Source organism: Lacerta agilis, chromosome 3 (genome assembly GCF_009819535.1).
Source record: "Lacerta agilis isolate rLacAgi1 chromosome 3, rLacAgi1.pri, whole genome shotgun sequence".
NCBI classification, from domain to species: domain Eukaryota; kingdom Metazoa; phylum Chordata; class Lepidosauria; order Squamata; family Lacertidae; genus Lacerta; species Lacerta agilis.
The window spans coordinates 94,611,168-94,636,781 of record NC_046314.1 but is presented as its reverse complement, the minus strand read 5'-3'; the positions used below and the strand labels follow the sequence as shown (position 1 = coordinate 94,636,781).

Sequence of the window (25,614 nt, the reverse complement as noted above, 5' to 3'; positions counted from 1 at the left end):
GACCGATCATATTGGTTCTGCCTCCCCTAACAAAAGCCCTGCCCCCCCCCCCAAATCCTGGCTACGCCCATGGATGCAAGTCTTTGTTTTCAGAATAATCATGCCCTTCCTAAAATAGGTCGTATGTCCAAATAAATTATACACTAAAACAGCAGCTGCTGCTTTGCATCCCAGTTCAAGATGTTTGTCATTCAGGATTGAAGCTACATACATCGTTACCAGAAATGAACTCTGTAACAAATGAAGCAAACTGCCTGCTATAACTCAACAAGGCAAGGAGGATTAAAAACCAAAGAACTCTGGCCACTCCCACCCCCCAAAGGCTTCCTTCTGCAAGAAATGCATTTTATTTCTATGTTTTATCCTTAAGTTTGCATGAAGTTCAAAAAGCAGGTCTGAACTGCCAACTGACTTTTTGCATTGTATCTGCGGTGGTCTCATTCCAGTGAAATGTACCGGAGTTATCTTCTAGAATGAATGGCGGATGTTGCCATCATCCATGCTAAAATGTATTTCATTATTTAAAAACACTATTCGCCTGTATTCAGTAAGGTGAAATTTCATTCCCATAGCGAGGGGAAATTCATCTCTGCCCGTTCCCCCTCTTCCCCACTCAAAGCAAAAGAAAAAAGGATGATGCTGTGGTTTTATATTTTTATTTTGTATACTACTCACCAAAATTGGTTCTCATGTGATTTGGGTGGGAAAAAACCAGGAGAATATATACCTCAAACTTAGCACAGACAACGACTGTTGGCTTGGTTTGGCTCTTAGAAAAACTTACAGTCCATAAAAAGACAACATTCTGTCATTCAAGCTTCGTTTGCGCGTCTGTATGTGGAAATTAGGAACTGTTTCCTAGGAATGGTTCTTTTTAAATATATCTTCATATAGTCATACAGACAGGATGCCAAACGTTCCAAGAGTGATAGGTAACAAATATCTTTCCTTCAAAACAATTATAAAACTGTAACGTTATGACCTGAAATCCTGCTTTAGTGCCAGTCTGCCTCTTAAATTAAAATTCCCTTTCTATGACAGTGACATTTTTCAGCAAGATGGCAGATTTCGTAATGCTCTTCATGGTTCAGAGAATTTTTACATTAGTTCAGGATGGTAAAGCAAACGTTTTACCCAATGACTAGATATATAGTGTTTCATGACCCTGCTAACTTCCTTTTATTTATTTTTCCTATAAGCAAAGAATTGTGGTGCTTGGCATAAACCCTCACATGGATGTTCCAGGTACTGTTGTGTCAAATGGAAATAAAGGCCTCTATAAAGGTTAAAAACAACACCCACCCATATCACCTGGGCTAGACTGTGGCAACAGGTACACTTTAGGGATGGCAATCCACATGACCTTTCTGAACTGCTAATAGCTATCAAGAATCCAATCTATCATGGACAGCATATAAATTCCTTTCAAGCTATGCTCTTTTCTATCACTGTATTGCATTTTCAAAATTGTTTTGCAAAAAAGAAAGAGAAAGAAAAGATCCCAATTTACAAAATGCATCGTAAAACCAAAACAGGAAGCGGGTTATGTGATGTGCCATCTTTGAAGTACCTTTACAAGAGGATGCTCTCAAGAGATTTGAAGACAGAAAACATGGTAAGAACAGATGGGTCAATGAAGTATGCACAATTTCTTCAATACTTCATGACACAATTAATGCCTTTTGCAGAGCGCTTTTCTTTTTCTAGCTTTCCCATACAAGATCTCACTGAGATATTTTTTTTTTCAGAAGAAGAAGAAGAAGAAGAGAGAGAGGTCTCTACTAAACAGGTAACATGGGGCAGTCACAATACCATAACCAGGTCTGCAGAGTACATTAAACAGATCCAGCATGATTAATTACAATACAACTTGAGCTTGTGCAGATGAGGGATCTCTACCACAAGACTTGCAGTACAGACTACTGGAGAGAAAGTTGTTGAAGATTCCGAGTTTTTACTACAATGCTGAATACTACCTGCGGTGAAAGCAATCTTGCAGCAGATGTTCACCTGTGGTGGTTGTATAATTGTATCTCCTGTTCAAACACCGAATTTGCTGACGTGGATGTGCGAGGAAGACACACCCTTTAAAAATATGGACAGTTCTTAAAATACATCATTAGGTTGCTGTGTTACTGATTCTCTCTCCTAGCGGAGTTTAAAATTCCCGAAGGGGGAGTAAGTCCATCCAGTAATGTTCCTTTATCCTGGTATATTCACATTTGAACATAACATGATGCACTCTGTAAAGTACCAAGTTCCTCCTTTTGTTCTTAGGTCCCATTCATTCACCTTTTAAAATAGGCATTGATAAAAATACTGAAGAATGCAGTACCACATACCACCTGACAAAAACGCAAACAACTGTACGAGTATCAGCCACAAATTGCTAAGGGTCATCTCCCGGGAAACAATTTCTGTCTGTCCCTGCAAAGGGGGGAACGCTCCTGGAAGAGAAGGAACAGCCTGTTAGTTACACATTCAAGCTGCCGTTTCAGAGTGTTGCCACATCATGGATAGAACAAGAACTCGGTGCAATGCAGATGTAGCACAGCACTGGATCTTATTTATCAAGATACAGGTTACTCAACAAGCCAGACTTTAAAAATCCTTCTCATTACATAATTAAGTTTTACTGGTGTGTTTTCTTCTTCTTTGAAGTAAGAGAAAAGGACAGAATTATACCTACAGGATTTCGGATTTGTTTAGCTTCTTAGGCCCTCCTTAATTTTCCCGAATTTCAAGTGAAATTAAGGAAGCTACAGCTGCGCCATTTCTGCAATGAGACAGCATGACAATGGCTTGGCAGATTTGTATACACATTAATATACTGGATGTGTGGGGTATGTAGTAATTAGAAACATGAGTTGGAAAGGATCCAAAGGGCAGGTAAAGCTATTTATTTGTAAAGGAACCTCCAACTACAGATGGTAGTTTCCCTAATGTGCATAGGGTGGAGAGCTGATTACTTGGATCTTCCTAGAGAAAAAGGGCTCAATCCCAGGCTTCCTCAAACTCGGCCCTTCAGATGTTTTTGGCCTACAACTAACAGACTGTTTTGGCCTACAACTGAATATTAAAAATGCTTGCTTTATATCTTAAGAAAGTGTTACCTGTTTTGTAAAAGTGTGACAAAAGATCCTCCTTTTCAATGAACCGTTGATACAACCAAACGGTGAGGGCTGCAGGCTCAACAGGTACGTCTTTAATTGGAAAAATCCTGCATTTCAAAGACAGACAGAACAGTACACTAACCATATGAAATAATTTTCCATTTGTAAGGTGAATCAGGTGAACTCTGGAACAGGACCTGGCATATTCTCCACTTTTATTCATTCTATTCTCAGAAGAACTGTTTGCATAACCCATTACACTTTTTAAAAAAGTGACCAATTGTAACAATTAGAGGCACGCTTCAAATTCAGATTCAAGAAGGTAGCTGTGTTGGTCTGATGCAGTCGAAATTAAAAATTAAAAAATGGTCCAGTAGCACCTTAGAGACCAACTAAGTTTGTTCTAGGTATAAGCTTTCGTGTGCATGCACACTTCTTCAGATACACTTCTTTTCAAATACCTTAATTAGTCAAATACAATCAATCTGAGGGCGTGTCTAAGCAAAAGAAAAAAGAAAGAAAAAGTCCTCATCTGTTGGTGAAAGACTATTAATGAGGAGGCAAAACAGTTCTTCCTAGGAGAGAAGATGCAGTCGGTGCAGCCACTAAGAAAGCTCTCCTACCGCCTTGTCAACGCACCTCCCCCCCCCCCAAATGCAGACTCTGAAAGTTATTATATTCTAACATTGGTTCCCTGTACCAAACCAGTCCAATTCATATTTCACAATGAAGAGAGTCCATCAAGCATATTTATCCTGGCACATTTCTTCTCCAACTTTCCTCTGCTCCCTTCTCAAGGCCAGTTCCCATTGCATCTTCAACCTTTATCATTCTATTCATATGTAAATAAAACATATGCAGTGCCTTCTGTTCCTGAACACATTCTAGTTCCCTGGATTCAGAATTTCAATTTAGTAAGCAAAGTACGGACAGCTAGTATGGCCCTATATCCCTGCTACCTGCCGCAAATGAGAGTGTTTGGGGGGCAATTCTGCACCAAACAGGACTTTTCCTTAATGTCAGAACAGCATCATTATGCCACAACAGCCAGGATCAGTCCTCAAACCAAGAAGAGCATCCTACTGTGCCATCACCATAGCACTTAACCATATGCCCCAAATATTCCAAAACACAAGATCAAATTGCACCCCCCTCACGCCTTCATTATAATATCGTAATAGGATCGCTAGCTAGAGGAACATCGTTTCATTGCCCTATGACAAAAAGCTAATTTACTGAATGGAAAATTTCACACTCACTTCAACCACCAAATATTTATCTTACTCATTTCACCAATAAATTTCCATTCACATCATCACGACCTCTCTTTTTCTCCAGGATCTTGCTATTACGTTTTAGCTTCAACAAGCCTGGAAGATATCGAAAGGTCAAGAAAGTAGCTGCTCTCCACTCTCATTAGCGAGCTCTTTAACTTAAGTGCCTTTTGGCTTCTCTTATGTAAGACTGCTGTGCATTGGCCTTCCAGTTAAAGGCATGAAATGACTAGTTGAGTTTAGTCTCTGAAAGAAAAAGTCTTTCATAATAGGATTCTGTTTGCCATTCCACCTTCCATTTGCCCTTCCTACACTCTTAGGTTTTCATTACCTTCAGCAGATTTCTGAGTGCTATTTAAACTCTTAATTCACAACACTGAAAAGATTTTCAGGAACAGGCTGCAGCTGTGTGTGCAATGTTTTATACAATAAATGTTCTCAAGGGGGACCTGGGAGGTGACTGGAAAGGATTATGAAGTGCCAGGTCTCAGCTCTGTTCAAATGTTCTCCCCCACCCAAGCATTTCCCCCACTGATCTGTCATCCTGGTCTCCTGGATTCACAACTGCATGCATATACCAGTACATTCTTGACTTGATCATTGGTCTTACCTCTCTCCCTTAATGCTTCAAGTGGAAGGTTCGCCTTTTTAATGTTTAAAAACTGCTGCATGCATTTCAATTGTCACCATATAAAATACAAAACTGCTCCAGGGGTTACATGGGAGGGTAAAATGTTCCTTGATAGTATCACAGGCAATTGAAACTTTGCACAGCTGGCTTCTGCTGAAATTACGCAGAACATTTTCTACGGAGCTGAACTCTGGAATGGTAAGTGGACTGAAGAAAAAGGGGAATGTACATTTCTAAAATAAATATAATAAACCCACTTGACTATTTTTATATAAAATATAATAACCCTCTTTAAACCCTTCTCTCCTTCCGCTGTGTGCCAGCTTCAGCATGAAGATCTTGCCTTGTTCTAAAGCAGAGTTTTGCATTACACAAAAAGTGGGGGAATCTGGCTTAATGCAGGTCAGGATCTTCATGATGAAGCCAGAGTGTGATGGAAGGAGCAAAGGGGTACGGGAGGAGCACATGTTACTGGATTCATAAACCAGGCAGGAATGGTTGTCCAAACGGGACCCGAGAAAGAGAGAACAGAAGAAAACAGTAAATGCTGACCCTTCTCCTCTTCCAAATATATTTCTCCCAAGCTATTTCAGGCGACTCAACAGAGATGCAGCTTAGCAGCCAGACTTAGTGACAGGTCACTGTGGAAAGGTGGGCTCAACCCCCACTCTCTAGCCTGCACTCAGTGGTCTGTTAGTTGTAGGCTTTATGAATTAAACCTAAATGTAACTGGCCCCCACTATTCAGTAATTTTTCCAAAGCCTCTATTAACTTGCTTTGTGCCATTATCAGAGGACCACTTTATGCTGTGTGTGGCAAATCCAGGGTAGATACATTGAAAGCGAGTCTTGTAGTAAACACTACTATTGTTTGCAGGGCAAATACATGTAAACACATGGTGGATATATGTGAAGTGAACGCAAGACTAACCAGACTTCTTTGGCAAATGTGCATGACTGATGTCTGACATCACACCTGATGGGCAGAGCCAAGTCAGATCTGGCCAGCCCAGCTGCCCCACACAGGTCTTGGTGATACACTTGCTCATCCATGATCAAAGCATGGATCTGCATGGTTTATTGATTGACCTGGCATTCATCATTCTTCATTACAGATGTCATGGGCAGACCCAGTAAGTGTTTGCCACATTTGCAAGAGCCACATCACATTATGGTATGTAAGATCACCGTGGGTGGATGGATAGGGTCCCTTCATCCAATTATTAGCCAAGCAAGAAACAATTTCCTTGCTTTGGTTTTCAAAAGACACAAATGACCATAACTGAAGTACTGGCTTTAATTCAAGGAGTATGCTGTTATACTCTGACTTTTATGCTATTGGGAGGTAAAAAAAAACTCACCTATCCCCACAGAAACTTCTATCTACAAACATACACCCCCAAGTTACCTTATTGAAAATAATTTGCCTGTCCAAAAATGAAGAGTTTTGAGGAAGAAAGTAATGTGAAAATTTTATTTCAAGACAGTCTTATTCCAAAATGTCCTACAAGTACTTAACGTATTTTTTCCAGGCCTCGATTCAAAATTAACAGAAGACAAACGTATTTTTCCTACCTGTAATGTACATGTGTAATTGTTGGTCGCCTATAGCCAAGAATCCAGGTCTGGATGTCTAGGGGTTCAGCTTTGGGATATGCAATGGTTGTATCTATCACCCACTGAAGACCTTTTGGTTTACTTTCTAAGAAAGGGGATTATAGAACAAAAGAAAGGAAACAGAAAGAGTAAGATTTTCAACTGTTAGTATCGTACTTCTGTTCTAATACAGTACATCACGCCAACTCATTCAATAATAATCTGCATTCTACAATTTGATAAAATACCACCATACTACACAATGCCAAAGCAGGCAGGAACATGTTCAGCTCTTACTTCTCAAATTAGAGAATTGGCAGAAAACTCCCTTATATTCCAAATCATTTTATACAAAAATGGCTATCCTTGATCCTTCATACCTTTCAATTATTTAAATTCTGGTTTTCCAAAGACCCCACTCCATCTATCTCCCTCCCCAATCCCTCTCGCCCTGTTCTCACACACAAAATCTACCGTGTATCCTCCATATAGCCCTAGGAAGGAATAATTCAAGGTATATTATTAGCACTGCTGCTTGCTTTAAAGAACTTCTATTATTTATGTTTCTATGGCTATATGTACATTAGTAGGATTATTCAGATATACAGTGTGAGAATGTTTTAATAACAACATAGAATCATAGGATTATAGAGTTGGAAGTGACCCTGAGGATCATCTAGTCCAACCCCCTGCAATGCAGGAATATGCAGCTGTCCCATACGGGGATCAAACCGGCAGCCTTGGCATTATCAGCACCATGCTCTAACCAGTATGATTTAAATTATCAATAAGCATTAAAAGTACACCATTAAATTTCTGGCATTCTGTCAACAAGTGAGATGCTAATTAAGCCAAGCACTTAAAAAGCTTAACTTAGTACCATGTTCGGTGTAGGAGCACTTTCTCCCTGGGCAGAGGAAATGACATACGTCTGATACACCACTGAAGCCTGTGAGTGCTTGCAACTTCTGGTCTCAACAGGCTTAGTACACAAATCTGTTTTCAATACCAGGATCAGCATGGAATGTATGAAGTATTATCAAAGAAGACATGGCAACCTACTAATATATTTGTTTTGGCGTATGTTCTCATCGCCTAGAGACCTTTCTTCTCTTAGTTACTCATTCTGTTTCAGGCTTTCAAAAGCTTCTTCATCACACTTTCTCAATGCAGAATGAGCCCTTTTCAAAATATTTTTTAGCAAACAAAATAGTGGCTATTATTTAATAACTCTTTAACACAACAATACATAGATACACATTTTAATTTATAGCCCATTTACATTAAACACTTCATTACTATTTAAGTAGAAGTTTTAAATCACAGGAAACCATATATTCACAATCAATGACTAGAGGATATTCTCACAACACCAAGGAGAAAACCATCACCATACCTAAGAAAGGAAGTCTTCATAGAAACAAGAACCAAAGTACTATATGCCAACTTGGCTTATGACGACAAAACTACCATGAAAATATTAGACAGAAAGAGAGCAACTTAAGCATGTTTTATTTTCACTCAAATAAATTGGCTCACTTATTTGAAAGGTTTATATGTTGCCTCTCAGCTAAATCGCATTCAAAGTATCTTAGTCACAAAATAACTCTCAACCGCCAAAAAAACAAAACAAAACAAACAAATAAACAAACAAACAAACAGGAGGAGAATAAAATACAGGTGGCAGCCATTGTGTGCGGAGGCTTCCATTGCTGGCCCCCGCATGTGTCGGCGGAGCGCACAAATGCCCTCATCGCCCTGTTCCGTCCACCGTTCTGCCCTCTTCCAGGTCCAAAAGGACCCCATTGTCAGCAGTCGTGCGTCAACTGGACGCACACAAAGTTGTCACCGCCTGTAGTGCGCAGACATAAAATTACGGACAAAAGCAGCAGTTAAAATGTGACGCATGATTATATTATTTTAACTGCTGCTTTTAACTGTATGTTTTATTCTCCATGTATTCTCACTGGCCCGTAACTCTGTGACATGTATGCCTTTCAAAGGCATACTTCTTATGCATATAATGGACTGCTGGGAAACCTTAAGCCAAAGGACTGGTTGATTTGTTTCAATAAATATGTGCAATGCATTAGGATTTCTGCCAAGAACGATCACGTTGCAACAGGAAAGAGATGGTTCCTAAACCCCTGCCTTACATTCTTGACACAAAAATCTCAAGCAGCCAAGCTATTTTGATCTTTCCAATTAGAATACTTTTGTTCTGCATTAGAAGACACTGAGAGTTTCTTTTCAGCAAATGGTCCAATTACCCTGGTGTCCTGGACTTAGCAGCCAGCTACATCAACTCTTCCCTCCAGGGACTGCTTATTTTGCTTCAGATTTCATCCTGGCTTCCACTTCTTCCATGCCATATATGTTGATATTCAAGCAACCCTGGAAAATTAAACCCGTAATTCCCCCAAGGATCACCTACACACATTGGAAGCTAGTATAGGCTACCTTGCATCACAGAAAGAAATTACAGCATGAAGAAAGTAGCTCTCATCACTCTCTCCGTTTCTGTTCTTAAAACCAGAAGACAGAAAAGGAGATGTTGCAAGCAGCACTAGATCCAACGTACACGTACACACTCTGCAAACACTTGAGGGAGCCACTATAAAAGCAATAGCTACAGTGTGCTGATGTGTTGTGCTGATGTGCCCTGACCAGTGACCTGATCTGCACACTCTGTCTCTGCCAGAGGCGAAAGGGGAAGAGTGAGAGAGAGAGAGCACACATGCACAAGCTCCATAGCCACGCTGTATTACTGTACTTCCCCAACTAGAGAAGCAAAAAGAACTGTTGCCACACCTTCCACGCTCTTCCTCTTTTCTGAAAGCAGAGAAATATCTGTGTCCTAGTGTGCAGTGATGGGGACCACGAACGTAAGACGCTGGCTTATACAGACCATTTGTCCATCTAGTTCAGTGCTGTCTATGCGGCCAGTGGCATGTCAAGGCTGGACCACAGGCAGTGAGTGGCCAGGAGAGTCAGGACTCAAGGACCATCAATACCTGTGGGCAATCCAGAAAGCTCAACCAGGGAACAAGCTAAGGGTCTGGACCAACAAACAAGACCACAGAGGCAAGGCGTGATAGAGTCAGGTAGACCTTGTGGTTTGAAAAGGGGTCAGCTGAAAAATAAAGTGCTTTATACCCCTTTCTGCCTAGGCCAGCCTGAGAGAGTAGGTTCTTCCCTGATTTGGTGCTGCATGTGGCTCATTGTATGGGGCAAATGGGCAGCAATTCCTTACACAGCAGTTCTCTGGTGTTGCTAACAAGAGGATTTTTTCGTGCCCTAGCTGAAAGATGCTAAAGGGCCTTCTTTGTACAGATGCTCCACCATTGAGCCATGACCATTCCCTCAAAGGCTGCATCAGCTTGCATGCTTATGCTGGGAGGGCCGGGGTGCCCTGACTTCAGTCTTGCAAGGTCTTTTCAAAAGGTCAGACTGCCCATGGCCCACCAGTTTGTTTTACAATGACAAAGCATACTTTTTTTGATTATTTAATTTCTAAGCTGTTTAATATATTAAAAAATATCTCTAAGCGGTATACAAAAAACTGAAGCAACAACAGACAACTTAAACAAAATATTGCAAAAAGACATAGTATTATTATTATTAGTATTATTATTACTACTACTACTACTACATATAAATCAATACCAATTGAGTTTCCTCCTAACACACCCTCCCTTTCAGCCTTTGGGTTCTCAGCCAGGGTCCAATCAAACCCTCAACTCACCCAAAGAAAGCTCACAACAAGAAGTTGTGGAAAGAGTGGATTTTATCCCAGTCTCTCACTCTAGACTTGCTTTTGTCCTCTGCCCCTCACTCTGCCCCTGGAGTGGTGGTGGTGTGTGTGCATGTGCACACCTGCCCCAAGCAGCACGGAGACATGCTCTACTGCTGCCCCTTGGCTCTCAGCGCCCTCACCTTTCCTTTCTCCTGTCCCTGCTTGCCTCCTCCTCTCACTGTGCAAGCACCTAGAGGGCCAAGCAGACATTCCCTTAGCAATTGCGCCCTGAGTGCTGCAGCAGCCCTGCCCGGCGTGCTACAGCCTCAGAGGAGAAAGAGGAGAGCAAATGAGCCAGGCAGCATGAGCCAGAGTGTGGGCCTGGCAAGGGTGATGGGGCATAGGGCCCACAGGCTTCCACCTCGCTACCGCTGTCGCCATGATGTTGCCATAAAAAACCTGGACATTTTGCCAATAAAAAATAAAAAAATTAAAACCCGCCTGGAATCTTTACCCTAAAAAAGAGGACGTGTCCGGGGGGAAATGGACACATGGCAACCCTACCATAGGTCCCAAATAGAGGTGGGTCACAATGAACCCCTGCCTGCCTCCTCCCAAAACACCTGAGAGGGTCCAAAAAACCCTGGACAAGGCTTGGGAGTATGTGCTACTCTTGGCCAACTAAGGCCTAAAATTTGGAGAGATGAATGGAAAGAAGTGGTTCACCAATTATTCATCCTCAGTCCAGCAAAGAAGTACTTAAAATTAATTTGGGGCCAAAGCTGCTCATCACCCCCCCCAATCCTTCCACTTGTCCATAACTCACTGTAGGGTATTATATTATTAATATTATTATTAACATTTGTATACCGCACTTTGTGCAAAGATCACAGGGCGGTTCATAATATAAACAAACAAAATGAGAACACAGAATACAGAATAAAACAAAAACAAAAGCAAACCAATAGACCCCTTTATTGTGTCCTTAGACCTTAGGCCTCTGAGCCCAAGACAAACCTGTGCTATGGCATCAGAGCTGAAGGAGACAAAGGAGCAAGCTCACCTCCTTGGCCTCCAGCTTTTACCACAAAAGTGCCAGTGTAAAGAGCGGATCAGAGACTAATGCTTCTGAAGAAATCCCCGTTGTGCTACCTAAAGAAATACAATTTTATAAATACTTCAGAGACTATACCTAAAAAGATTTTTTTTTTTTACACTGTTGCTCCACTTGAGAATACTCTTAGTCTTTGCTTCCTCTGGAAGCAAGTAAATTAGCCCACGGGGATTTGAATGGAAACCCTGCAGGCTGCGGCATGTATTTATCTATCACTCTCTACAGGCCCTTCCTTCCCTCTGGGTTCCTTGCAGTCAGGGGCTGCCAAGTGCAATAGCTTGACCTGGCAGTTCTGAATGTACTCTTCAGTAGGGCTGCTTTCATCCAGTGCCAAGGCAAATTCTCACAACACTCAGAGCAATCAAAGAAACAGAAAAGGAAGAAACGTCTTTTAGCAATACTACCCAGCCGAGGATAACATTTTGGGCTACGCGAATCCCAGCCAAGCAACAAACAAATATATAACACACATACACATTCTCGTTTTAGACGTTTAGCAACCGGAAAAGTAAGGCATCTTTGTGCCCCCAATATAATTTGGGCATCATAGCTTTGGAAAGAAGAAAAAGTGTAGTATTTATTAAATACAGCAATAATAGATATACCGGTATTGCTTTTGTCCTGGAAGCCCATCTGATGCTTAACAGTATAGCTCAGACCTTATCTAAATGGAAGCATTTGATTTAAATAAATTCCTGTGTCTTGATATTAAAAATCTGCCAAAATATTGTGGGATAAACACTGAATTGACAAAGTGACAGAACTGCTGGCATCAGGCCCTGCTTGTGGGTTTCGTGGCAGTGAATGTCTGGTCTAATGCTGGACTATAAGATGGATTCGTGGTCTGATCCAGTATGTTTCAAAATCATTTCCCCCTTTGAATATCCAACCTGATGAAAAAAAATTAAAATAATAATAGTTGGTTGCAATAAAAAGATAAGGTCTCACTCAACTCTGTTTCTCATTTTGTGGAACCTAAATGCTTAAAAGCACACAGTGTGGGCTGTGCTTGATATCTACAGCCAGGATAGGATTCATTGGTTATGCATGCTGACAGACCAGAAAAAGCAAACTCCAAATCTAAAATGAAGAGCATGTTTATCTTCCCACGTAAACCAAACAAGACACCCCTTCAGATGTGAACTGCAGTGAAGATTACAAAAGGTATTCTACCTGCATTCAATGGGTAAACATCAAATTGATGAATATAAATAAGCCAGCAGATTATCCAATATTTGTCTATCATTACCCAATTTTTATCATTAAAAGCCAGCAATATTTAACACTGCATTTCAAACGAAAGCTCTAAAGCATTAACAAACAAGTAGGCGGGCACATCTTAGCCCCATCTGATACGATTCAGGAGGGCATTGCTATAGCACATTGCTGCTGCCTATAGACCAAAATAGGTAATACAGGTGTTTTAGACTGGATATTCCATTCATTTGTTCTACAGGTGGCAGTTAACACGTTGTAGCAGTGACTTGAATGTTTCCCTATTAATTTAGATTTCTCAAACACTGTGCCCACTTCTCATAAACATCTTATTTCCTACTCCTTCACCTCCTGTACCGTCCATCTCTTATATCAGGGGTGGCCAACTCCCAAGAGACTGTGATCTACATTCAGAATTAAAATCTGGCAGTGATCTACCCCCCCCTTTTAAGGGGTTCAGCTGTTGTTGAGCTTTTTTTGGGAGGAGGAAAGCTCCATTTTTGGGAGGTTAAGATGCAGGCTTCTTTGGGGAGAGTTCCTTTTGGGGGGGGAGGCAAGGGAAGTTGGGGTTAAGTCATTCACAAAAATATCGCAATGGATGAAAACAGCCACACAGAGGGAGCTCCATCTTCCCTTCCTGAGTTCAAACATCAATGGAGGGCAGGACGAGGGGGCAGGGCAGGAGTCAGATTTACCAACACAGAGGACTGGGAGCCAGAGATTGACCGCGATCTACCAAAATATCGTGGGGATCTACCAGTAGATCGTGATTGACCTGTTGGACATCCTTGTCTTATACAATCTCTACTTCTCACTCCTTGTTCCTCTTCATAGGCTAACTCCAGCCCTAAGTAACATAGAAATATTGGGCTGATGCTCTTTGCAGGATTGGAACATAAGCAAAAGATACTATGGTTATACAGAACAACTAGGGCTGGTTTCATACAGGTAAACAATTAATTTTAAATCAATTAAGCCTGGCCGAAACTAGAATTAGGCAGAAAGCAGCATATTCGAGGTTGAGGAGGCATCTATGCAACCATCTGTGCGCCATATATAACAAATGCACAAATTTAAACTGGGTCAGCTATTGCACACAAAAGAAAACACTTCTTTAAAATGACATCAGAGTTCTATCATATGAGGTCATAATTCAATAAATAACACATGCTGATCTATGTAAATAAGATTTATTCATTATCTACATTAATAAAAACTTTCATCAGTATCAGCAAGTAGTGCACTGCAACTATTTTTTTGTGAACTTCAACTATTTCATTCCATTATACCTCTGTCACGGAACACTTAATTGCTCAGGTTCAATGTTAAGGTATCTGCAAGCCCATTTTGATCCAATGAGGATGTTACTAAGGAGACTTTCTAACACATCAGGAACAATGCATACACACAATACTCCAATAGCAGGTTTACAACAATCAGTAATCACAATCTTTAGCAGAACCGTGCTCCTGAAAATTGACTCTGCAGTGTGATCATTTTAAAGAGCCCAAATGAATTGTGACAAAGGCATCTCTTTAAAAAATGGACAACTGGAAACTGCTTATACTGCCAAAGTCCAGTATTCTGATAAAGTTTCTGTTAGTCCACATTGCCATTAAAAAACAAGATAAACCTTGAAGCAGTTACGTGTGAAAACCAAACTTACATATAACCAGACACTATAACCTTGTAAAATGCTGTCCAAGTGAAAAACAGAAAACTCTCACCCTAAGGAATACCAAAGAATTTGCTATGTATGCACCACATTCTTGACAAGATTTAGGATATCCTGTAAAGTAAAAGTAAAGGTAAAGGGAACCCTGACCATAAGGTCCAGTCGTGTCTGACTCTGGGGTTGCGGCACTCTTCTCGCGTTACTGGCCGAGGGAGCCGGCGTACAGCTTCCAGGTCATGTGGCCAGCATGACAAAGCCACTTCTGGTGAACCAGAGCAGCGCACGGAAATACTGTTTACCTTCCCGCTGGAGCGGTACCTATTTATCTACTTGCACTTTGACGTGCTTTCAAACTGCTAGGTGGGCAGGAGCTGGGACCAAGCAACGGGAGCTCAACCCGTTGCGGTGATTCGAACCGCCGACCTTCTGATCAGCAAGCCCTAGGCTATGTGGTTTAACCCACAGCGTCACCCGCGTCCCGTAGGGTATCCTGTAGAGTTATATAAAACAACGAAAGGAAGGACTGTAGACAGGGCACTGCTGGCAAGACCAATGAAACTGCCAAGCAACTACAATATGCTTCATCAAATACTGAGCAAGACCAACTGTCAATGTCAAGGTCTCAAGAGAGAAGAAATCACATTTGGTGGCCAGGTAACGAAGAACTGCACACAAATGAATGCATATGCTTTTTCCCTTGTAAACTCACATTCCTACAGATACCCAAATTCAGCTGAGTCTCAGATCTTAAATAAGTAATTTCACTTACGTGGTGAACATAAATTGCTTGTTAAATTCTGCTGTATCCCCAAAGTCACGAGACTGTTTTGCAAAGCAAAATACCGAGAAAGCTCCCAGAGTTTCTCATATTAATTTTGAACACAGCTGAATTTTGGAAAGCATACCTCTAAAGCCCCATAAAAACAATGCTACAAATTCAACACACCTTCACTCTGAAACAAGTAATGTAGAAAAATAATGTGGAAATTCTTCTTCCGATGACAAGGCCACACACAAGTAACATCCAGGCTACATTACTATAATGTGCTGTACAGGAATTGCCAAAACACAATCATTATATGCTCAATTGGTGGGAAAAGGAAAGTTGGACATTGCCAGTATGTGGATAATCTACAAGCATAGCAAGAGACAAATATATCATATGTTTATTAAATTTCTACCCCTGTTTTCTTCTGGAAATTCAAAATGAGTAGCAGCACAAAGGTACAAATAATCTAGGCAATATCAAACAGCATGATAAAATATCAAAATAATGGAATCAGCAAATACAACAGATTATCAGTTCAGTTTTCCACAAATACTTCTTTAAAGAGCCAGCTTTTCATAAGCTGCTGACACTACACAGACCTCTCTAGGGAAGAAGATTCTACTACAGCATCAGCACAACCAAAAGGGCCCAGTTCACGAAGAACCCATCTAAGAGAAGGTGGCAGTCCTTTAGATGCACTAGCTTATGAGTGATGGAATAGAGGTGGCAAAGAAACACACCCAAAAGGCTTCCTTTGTTCTTAACACTGTAGAGCAGCTGGGGGGAGAAACAGCAACAATAACTGAAGATGCAAAGGATGTGTTGCATCCAGAGAAGCCTGGCTTTGCAACTGGGTGAGACAATATGACTTTCCTTCAGCCCATGTTTCTTCTTCACCCCGGCCCAGAATAAATTTGTTCATACAAAGATGCCCAGACAGTGTTATTAAACCAATAGCCAATGGAAAAGAAATTTCTCTTTAGGGGAGTAATGGAAACTTATTTTTAAAGAAGTTGTTTCCATGAGATAAAGTCGGTGCTTTTCATTTTCTAGCCCACAGGCTCCATGGTGGAGATTACTCCTGTAAGGTAGGAGGAAAGGACTGCAGTAGAAGTGTTTTAAATGCAGCCTACGGCAAAGAACTTTGAATTCTGTAACGCTGCAGGTGAGAGCTATATATTCTCCTTCTGGCAATCAGACTTATAATAGACGCACAACAGGGGAAAATTCAACAATATAGAAGTAGTAATTTGCACTCTCACAACTTCCCCTCCTACACTAATGGTGTATACAGAACACTTATGATCCCAGAACAGTTAAATGTATGTGGTTAGATAATCCAAGGAGCACGAGATTTTTTTTTTAAAAGGAAAAAATAAGCACTTGTTAATTCTGGGATGACTTGAATTTGCTATAGCTTGGAAGTGCTATATATTTTTGGATGGTCCAAAAATCCAATTCTATTTTTTTTAAAAAGTTACATTAAAAATATTTTTATGTAAAACATAAAACCTGACACTCATTTTGACTTGATACTGATTCTGAGATCCCAATCAGCTGGCAACTGGTTCTTTAAAAAGTTTAAATGACCCATACCTGCTTCTGGAGCATCGCCACCTGCCAGAGTTCCATTTTCTTGCTGAGCTATCAGGTTTTTCAATATAACTTGTGTGGCCCCCAGTCTTGGCAGTGTAACATGTGTAAGAAATGGCAAATTGTTTTTCTTGGCAAATGCCTGACTGGTCTCTCTTCTTTTTCTAAGAAAACCACCTTCTGGAAACAAAACAATCCACTTCCGATCGCGGCTCCTATAATGTTTTTCTAGATGTTCTTGGAGAAGCAAAAGCTGCCGGTCACGATAAGCTTTTCCCTAAAATGCAAATGATAAATAGGGACACGTAAGTACAACTTTCTATTATTTTGATAATGCTATTGTTTACTTAAAAGAAATAATAATTCCAAAACAAATTATCTCACTTGGCTGAATTTAGAGTTGGGAGAGAATTCTTACCTACCCCTATTTCCATGTAAATACTCTTGTCACATACTATCAGAAAGATAACGTGATCCCCTCCACATAGTCTGTGACAGCCTTCCCCAACAAGGTACCCTCCAGATATTCTGGACGTCCAGAAGACACCAGGTTGGAGAAGCCTGGTCTAGAGCTCTCAGGCTGCCCAACTCACAACTGCATGGTCGTTTCTTCATTGAAATCCAAACATAGAGAGAAACATGATATAGCGTTGATGAAGTTTTTTTTATTTTTAGTTTTTATAGTTTTCATTTATATACATTTCAATAGTTTAACATTAGTTCTAACATTTCAAATCTTGACTTCCTTCCTCCTCTTCCTGCGGTTCCTTAAATTTATTTTATCATTTTCTGCATATTCTAAATTGACTTATTCTTTTATTCATCTATTTTAGTCATCTATTTTAAAACAATATATAAACTGCAGGTTATTAAAACAATACTGTCCATGTCTTTATCTGTTTATAATTTGTTTGTTAGATATTCAATAAACCATTTCCATTCTTTTATTTAAAAAAACGTCATCTTGATTTCTTATTCTTCTGATAAGTTTCACAATTTCTGCATAATCCGCAAGTTTTTGTATCCATTCATCTCTCGTCAGGACTTCATTGATGAAGTTTGTTTATTCATATCACATCTCAGAGGATGATGATGAGGTCAATGCTAGCCATTTCTTACAGACATGTATCCCACAATATCCCACAAGCAACACAACCTTCTGCTTCATACTTCCCTCTTCACCAACTATGCAACACTCCCAGATCCAGCAATTCTAGCCCAAATGGCTAGATAAATCAGCTGAATTTTACTGACTTGTAGCTTATGTCAGTCAAAAGGTCCTATCAGTAATACCCCCACAAACTTAGATGCAATTAGGCTTGAAAGAATATTGCACCTGAGGAGGAAGCGCTAGGCTTATGCCTGCTCATTCCATGCCTAAATAGCCCCAGAGACTCTATAGCACAGATAGGGAACCTGTGGCCCTCTACATGTCATTGGACCCCAACCCACATTATCCCTGATCACTAGCCATGCTGACTGGGGTGGATGGGAGCTGAGTCCACTATGTGTAGGGACACAGGTTTCCCACATTTTCTCTATAGAAAGTATTGACTAGTTTCCAGGAATGAAGAGGCAGGCTCAATTGCCCTGAAGCCATTTCTTTACATTCCATTTCAACTACTATATATTTAGGTATCGCCATGTGTTTCCTGCATTCTCTCTTCTCCCCTCCCCAGTTCACTTTTAGCCACCTGAAGAATTTTGGGGAACAAGTAGGATAAAAGTAATCCTAAGTAATATATTATCTCTGAAACATTAATTTGGAGATAAACAGTTGGTTTTGTGCCAAGGTACACTGTGGAAATGTTTTTAATACACTGTGACTACCTAAGCAGAGTCGATGAAAAGGGTGACCACTTTGAAAGCAGATTATGCTACTGATACAGTTAAAAAAACAACAACTATTACCTGTCTTATAAAGAAGTCTCCATGAATTAGAGATACAATTCCAAAGTTTGTATATTTAAAAATATAATCCATCAGCCACATCATCTTACGAACAACCTGGGGAAGTTCAGACAAGAACCTGTCAGTGCACTTCAAAGTAACACAACAAATAAACAAGCCAATGTACAAAGTAAAACCTGGTAACCCTTCAGAACACATTAGCCAGCAGAAAACCATTTTCCTTACTAAGAAGTCTGAATATGAATGCCATCATCGAGAATATCTCTGTACAGATGTAACCACTAAAAGACTATTACCTTTCAACAAAGTCTTATTTGCAAAAACATAACCTCCCAGAATTCTACTCCCACTCAATCCAGTATCTTCACTGTTTTCATTTTACAGAGGGGGGAAAAACAGATTTGATCTCTATTTGTTAAACATCTTGGGTAAATAATTTGATTCTTGGAAAAAAGATCAGTCACTTCCAATTAATCTGTATTAACAAGCTTTTACAATGATTTCATATGCACTTTCCATTATAAGCTATACAAGAACAGCACCTATTCAATGAATTATCTATTGTATTCTTTATATTGATCTGCTTCAGAAGGAGAATATATACACTATTTAATTTTAAAAGATCTGTGCAAGGAGAATATATACACTATTTAATTTTAAAAGATCTGTGCAGGTGTACAATGAGGTAGGGGAGTTTTGAAATATGAAGACACTGGCAAAAAAAATAATCTATTTTTTTCCTTCCATCATATTACCTCAAACAGTGTTATGTATACATTCCATCCACCATACTTTGAACATTACAAATCTCCTGCACAGAAAGCACGGTCAAAGGAAGATAAGCCATGAAGACCATGTAAGTTGTATGTGTCAATCACATTCATCTATTTGTCTGCACACATTAAGTGTGGGGAAGTGTAGGCAACACCAGCTTCTCAACATAAAAATATGCAGTGAAAACAGATGCATTCAGAAACTTTTCATACTTCTTCCTATATCAAGATACCTTTTATGGAGGCAGTTTCTATCTAGGAATTTTGTAGTGTTTACATAGTTCTCAGACTGTAAACCTTCTGGATAGAAAATTCAGGTTTCCCCTTAATTCATTTACCCAACAAACATCCAACCATTCAGCCTCAAATTAATCTGGAACGCTGGCAATCAGAGCAGACAACATTGGACAAGATCTATATTCCGGAACCTTTTCATACCAAGGACACATCTTTCACTCAAATGTACATTCAGGGACCCACTTATTAGGAAACTATATATCTGTAAGGTGTTAGTGTTGCTGCTGTGACCCACTTTATGTCAGGTCGCAACACACAAGTGGGCCAGAGAAACAAAAGGTCCTAACCCTATATGCTTTATTGGCATTGAGTGAATGGCTGGTACTGTATTTAATCAAGGGATGGGTTCATCTATTTTGGTTTAAACTTTGCCATACCCGTATATTTTATTAGTTATATTAATAGCTATAGATGGGCGAATTGACCCATTATAATTCAGAATCAGGCAGCCAGGTTACCAGTGCAGGGTTATAAACTCAGGCAAACTCTTTCCTGTGTTACAATCTTCTGAAGCACCTCTGAATTTTCGCGTGTGCACATCACCAAAGCAGATCTTGGAAACAAAAGTGTGAATTTGGCATTTTTTCTTCCACTCCACGAATCACAAGGCATCCTTCTCATGTGGGCTTAGTTTACAATAATGAGTAGATCAACATGGAACCACAGGCAGAGACAGCAGCTATGGAACAAGCCAAACAAGAAGCAGTGACAATGCCCATTCCTATTTGTTGCAAGACTCAGTATGCTGCTGTCATCAATGTGGAGACTGCTTCTGCCAGCTGTTGTTCCCAATTCCAGAAGGTAAGTGTATTTATTTCTTTTTTTGGGGGTAGGACGGTTAACTGCAGAAGTGCTAGACGCCTTCACTTATTTTTATTATTTAAAATAACAATGACAATGGGATGGATGGAAAGTTTGTATTCTCATCCAATGTATTATTTATTTTAAAAAAACTCTAAAAGAGTGCCTAATTAAGCAAATTTAAGACAGAAATAACCAATTTTTGCTTCATTATTAGAAGTTTATTTGGTTTTTGTTATACTTCCTTTCCTGCCTTTTTGTACTTAAAATAATTTAAAGTCAGGAAATATAAACATATCATGTTTAAGCAATTATCAAAAATAATAAACACTGTTTCTGTATATAACCAGCTTTACTTTATTGTGCATTAAACTAACATGATGGTATGAATATTGCACTGTGGGTTTTCATGCTTGTTTTGAAAAATAGTTCATTATTGACTTCAATGAGGACTTCTTTAAAAATGGCTCTTTGATAAAGGTTTGGTCCTTTCTCCTCCTTCTCATCTTCCTGCTCCATATCTGCTGCGTCTGCTGTTGCTGTATGATATGTGTGCTGGGAAGCCGCAATGTGAGTTTTTAAGGGTCCACTGGCTACATCTTTTGGTATCCGTGACTGGTTCAAATATGAACATTCTCTGTCGTCAGATTATTTCTGCTGCCTGTTACAATCCTTCCAGCTGTGCTGAACAGACTCTCAAGAGAGGATACTGGTGGGAGGGCTAGCAAGGGAGCCCAAAGAAACAGTGTGTGCTGAGCGCTGCAAATGCCACTTGTGTTCCTGATAAAGCATATAGGTCCTTAGGGCTTTGTTAAATTCTGGCACATCCTCCCCCTCGCAAATTTCTGCCCTGTTGCTGCTGCAGCTTCATGTCTGATATAAGGTGAGGAATCCTTTTCATTTACGAGTCCCAGACAATCCACCTGGGACTTCTGCAAGACGAACAAGGAATCAGTCTCAATGTCTCTGGATGTTGCTGAGATTTGTTCTGTAACCTTTGAAAATTTGCTACTGAGTGTATCAGATACTTTATGCTGTACCTTACAAACACCTAGTGTTTCAAGACAAGCCACCACAGTTTCTCCCACCAGATACTCATTCATCCTACCTAACTTCTTTTAAACAGGACCTTCCTCCCTAAATAGTTAACAAATCTTGGGGTAAGGTAACCAGCAGTCCACCAGATAATCTCCCCCTGAACTGCCTTGATATGCCTATTGGTCAGAAGGCTGCTTGTGAGAAAGGTCCTTTATTATTCCTATTGCCTAGGAATGAAGTGCAAGTTGTAAAAAACAAAAACACCATTGATTTGGGTTGTTTGCAGAGGTACAATACTACTGCAGCTTGCTGTTCCAACTTGCAGGGACATCCTACACTAGGCAGCACAGTGGTAAGTTGTTGTGGTGGTCTCAATCTTTCAGTATTGTTGGTAAAGATACAGTTTACTTGAATTAATCACTAATACTCCTTGCAGTTTTATGTGTGGTCTGCCCTTCAAAACCATGTTTTAGCAGCGAGATATGTTGGATCCTACCATCATACAGTGTCTTCATAATGTTTGTTGCACAGTCTGCTTTAAAATCCAGGCTGGGGAATCAGCACTCAACTGAATGATTGCTGTCAGTTTGCATGCAACACTGACTGCAGCATGTACACAGCCAAATCCAGGTATGTTTAGAACCACCTGTTGTCTCACCAGACTGCCCATATCTGCAACTGTAAACCAATGAGTAGTAACAGACATATAGTCTTGTACTCATTAGCTATTGCAAATATCTATGGTGAGATGTAGGGTCCCACCAATGCCATCTTCAAAGTTTGTACTGAGAGCATCTTGTAACAGCAGCTGAAAGTGCAAAAACTTTGTTGTTGTTGTTCAGTCGTTCAGTCGTGTCCGACTCTTCGTGACCCCATGAACCAGAGCACGCCAGGCACGCCTATCCTTCACTGCCTCTCGCAGTTTGGCCAAACTCATGCTAGTAGCTTCGAGAACACTGTCCAACCATCTCATCCTCTGTCGTCCCCTTCTCCTTGTGCCCTCCATCTTTCCCAACATCAGGGTCTTTTCTAGGGAGTCTTCTCTTCTCATGAGGTGGCCAAAGTACTGGAGCCTCAACTTCAGGATCTGTCCTTCTAGTGAGCACTCAGGGCTGATTTCTTTGAGAATGGATAGGTTTGATCTTCTTGCAATCCATGGGACTCTCAAGAGTCTCCTCCAGCGCCATAATTCAAAAGCATCAATTCTTCGGCGATCAGCCTTCTTTATGGTCCAGCTCTCACTTCCGTACATTACTACTGGGAAAACCATAGCTTTAACTATACTAATGTGTTTGAAAAGTACAGTAGTTCCTTCCAGACACAGTGATGGATAAATGTTCCAAAATACAGCTTATCAAGAAGGGTTAATGGTTCACTCCCATGGTGATTAACTCTATAAGCCACATAGACCATAGAACTGTAGAGTTGGAAGGGACCACAAGGGTCATCTCATCTAACCCCGTGAAATTACTGAGTTCCACTGTCCTGGGGTCATTGGGCTACCAAGTTTGCTTCCTAGCTAGCTTTTGATGCAGACTGACTGAATTCCGCATGCTATAATTTTGTGTGGAGATGGTGTTGGGGAGGACAACAGGCACGAATATGTGCAAGTACTGAAAAAGGCTGAACACACAGAGAATGCATTGCATTTCTCATCTCCTTCACAGTGTCACCCAGAACCAGCCAAGTACTTTACAGTACAGTTCTTACAAAAAAAGAAAAAGAAAAAAGAAACTTTATTTTTGATACTGGGGGAGGAGGGATCAGTAGTAATGTAACTAGCTGGAGGAGAAAAGAATGCCCAACTACGAACAAGAAAGAAATGGTGCAAATCAACATGTCTGATTCTCCAAAGTGATTGATGGTTGTATAGTTTCAGATCCAAACTTTTAAACTGCTTTGCTACACTTTGTCAAAAGAACCAAAGTGGTAAAAGGAAAATTTCTCTGAACATGTACAACATGGGATATTTTCATCTCCTTCGGTAACTAAAGGGTTACAATAGGCAACATCTGAGCTTGCTAAAAGATGTTCCACGCAGATGACAGAGGCACAGAAAAGAGATATCTGAAGAAGTGTGCAGGCACACGAAAGCTCATACCCATAACAAACTTAGTTGGTCTCTAAGGTGCTACTGGAAATAATTTTTTTTTATTTTGTTTTGACAGAAAAGAGAGTTTAGCTTGTAATAAATTTCACTGGCTCCAAGTCAGTGTTCATTATGCAAACAGGAATTATAAATCTGCTAGGTTTACCATTTCAACGGACTAATTAAGAATTCTGGTATCATCACAATTACACACACACACACACACAAACTACTGGAAGCAATTTCATTTTTGGACTGATGTTCAGAACAATTTATTTCAACCCACATTCATTTGATTAAAAAACAACAACAGATGGATGGCATGTATTCACTTTTATAGCCTTGCGCCAACTAGAAATAAAACACTAAATCAAATGCTTCCCATTTCAACCATCTTGGAGTATAGACCATAAATATTCCTAAACAAATATGCTTTGCAGGCCATATCCCATTTTAAGAACTGAAGATAATGGGAAATGCAGAATTCCCATTTTATCACCTGAACATAGCAGTCAAGGTTTATGAGCATTTTATCATGAAAGACTAATGCAGTGCAGTGCGTTCTTATTCAGCAAGCACTGTCTATAGTACACAAAGGCAAAATTAAAAGGATGTTTGCTATCCTTGAATGCCCCCTGCTTTGCTCTCCATTCAGGGGTAACAGTCACTGTGCAACTTCAACTCCTTTCCTCTCCAGAAGTGGACATGGGGAAGCTTCTCTTACTTTGTGCCTTTCCTCAGTCACTTAGTTTGATCTGCTTTCCCGGGCCACTTGGATTGCTAAATGATTCCTGCCCTGCAAACAACTCTGGTGTTTGTATGCCCTGCTTGTATAGCACAGCCATCTGGAGGATCTGGGCCCCTCTGCAGGGGAAGAAGGGCAGCTAGATCCATTAAATGGATGTGAATTTGAGTCTCAGAACTAGGTACCAGACTTGGCGGTGGTCTCCAGTGCTATGAATCGGAGCATATTCTCAATATCGCCTACCCAGTATGAAACAGCGGTGAATACAAAAATAGCATACCGTGCCTTTGTCCTGAAGGCACATCATTAGGGTGCAAATGTCTCCTGTTGCTTGATGGTTCACCAACATCACAGCTTCATCTTCTGAGATGGTTTTAATATCATCTCCCCATTCTATGACTATTTTGAAAAAAAGGGAAAGAAAAAACTTATTTAAAATCACATATTTCTAAAAGTTAAAAATTCTTTTAAAATGTCTTTACAAGCAAAGTTAAACTGGAGATATATATAATATATTTAAAAAATTATATATAGGCATATTTTCTTCAGCACAAAAGAACCAGTCAATTTATTCAAAAGGCATTCTAGCAGACCACGTTAATTTATAAACTTAGAAGAACTATTAAAAAAATCTGCAGCAGTAAGATAAAACTGAATTGCAGTTCCCGAATTAAACATCAGGAATAACACATTCACAAATCAATACACTGGTAATTAAGTAAGGATGACAATATTAGTTACCGAGCATACAATCTTTAAAGGGGGGGAATCATTATAAAATTGACACAAGCACTTTAAATGTGTCAGTTCAGAAACAGGAATCTGTATTCTGACACCTGAAGATTTTAAATGCTCTAGATAGCAGAAAGGATACCAGGCCTAGTGTTGCACAAGGAGAACAAATCACAGTGACCCTTGGCCTTGTAGGCTCCCCTCTCTTCCTCTAAAGTGGACTAGTTCAGAAGCTTTTCACTTCTGTTTTTACTTGTTAATGTAAAGTACCGGTAAGTTTGGTTTAAAACAAGCCAACTTCAAACCATGGATTATGAAGCTAGTTGATTCTCCAGATGTTGTTGGCCTCCAACTCCCATCACTCCAGCCAGTATAGCCAAGGGACAGAAGTGATAGAAGTTGTAGTCCTGCAACATCTGGAAGGCCACAAGTTTCCCAGTCCTGGTTTAAGAGTTTGGATGCCGTGTTGGATGTGGTTAATAGAAATCAGCAGCTCACTCCAATCATGCCGGA

At 40.1% G+C, this 25,614-nt stretch overlaps 1 protein-coding gene across 2 annotated transcripts in view; it reads right to left on the bottom strand.

Moving 5' to 3' along the window:
- Window positions 1-1,752: 1,752 nt before the first annotated feature.
- The window catches only part of LPGAT1 (lysophosphatidylglycerol acyltransferase 1), a 52,215-nt gene continuing 28,353 nt past the window's right edge, over window positions 1,753-25,614 (bottom strand). For both annotated transcript variants that reach the window (XM_033144819.1, XM_033144820.1), the window contains 6 exons: window positions 24,650-24,768; window positions 18,627-18,722; window positions 16,719-16,992; window positions 6,593-6,719; window positions 3,114-3,220; window positions 1,753-2,447 (listed from right to left, as the gene is read on the bottom strand). In XM_033144819.1, the coding sequence (XP_033000710.1) occupies window positions 2,296-2,447; window positions 3,114-3,220; window positions 6,593-6,719; window positions 16,719-16,992; window positions 18,627-18,722; window positions 24,650-24,768 (875 nt within the window). In that variant the 3' untranslated portion in view covers window positions 1,753-2,295. The remainder of the gene's footprint in view (window positions 2,448-3,113; window positions 3,221-6,592; window positions 6,720-16,718; window positions 16,993-18,626; window positions 18,723-24,649; window positions 24,769-25,614) is intronic.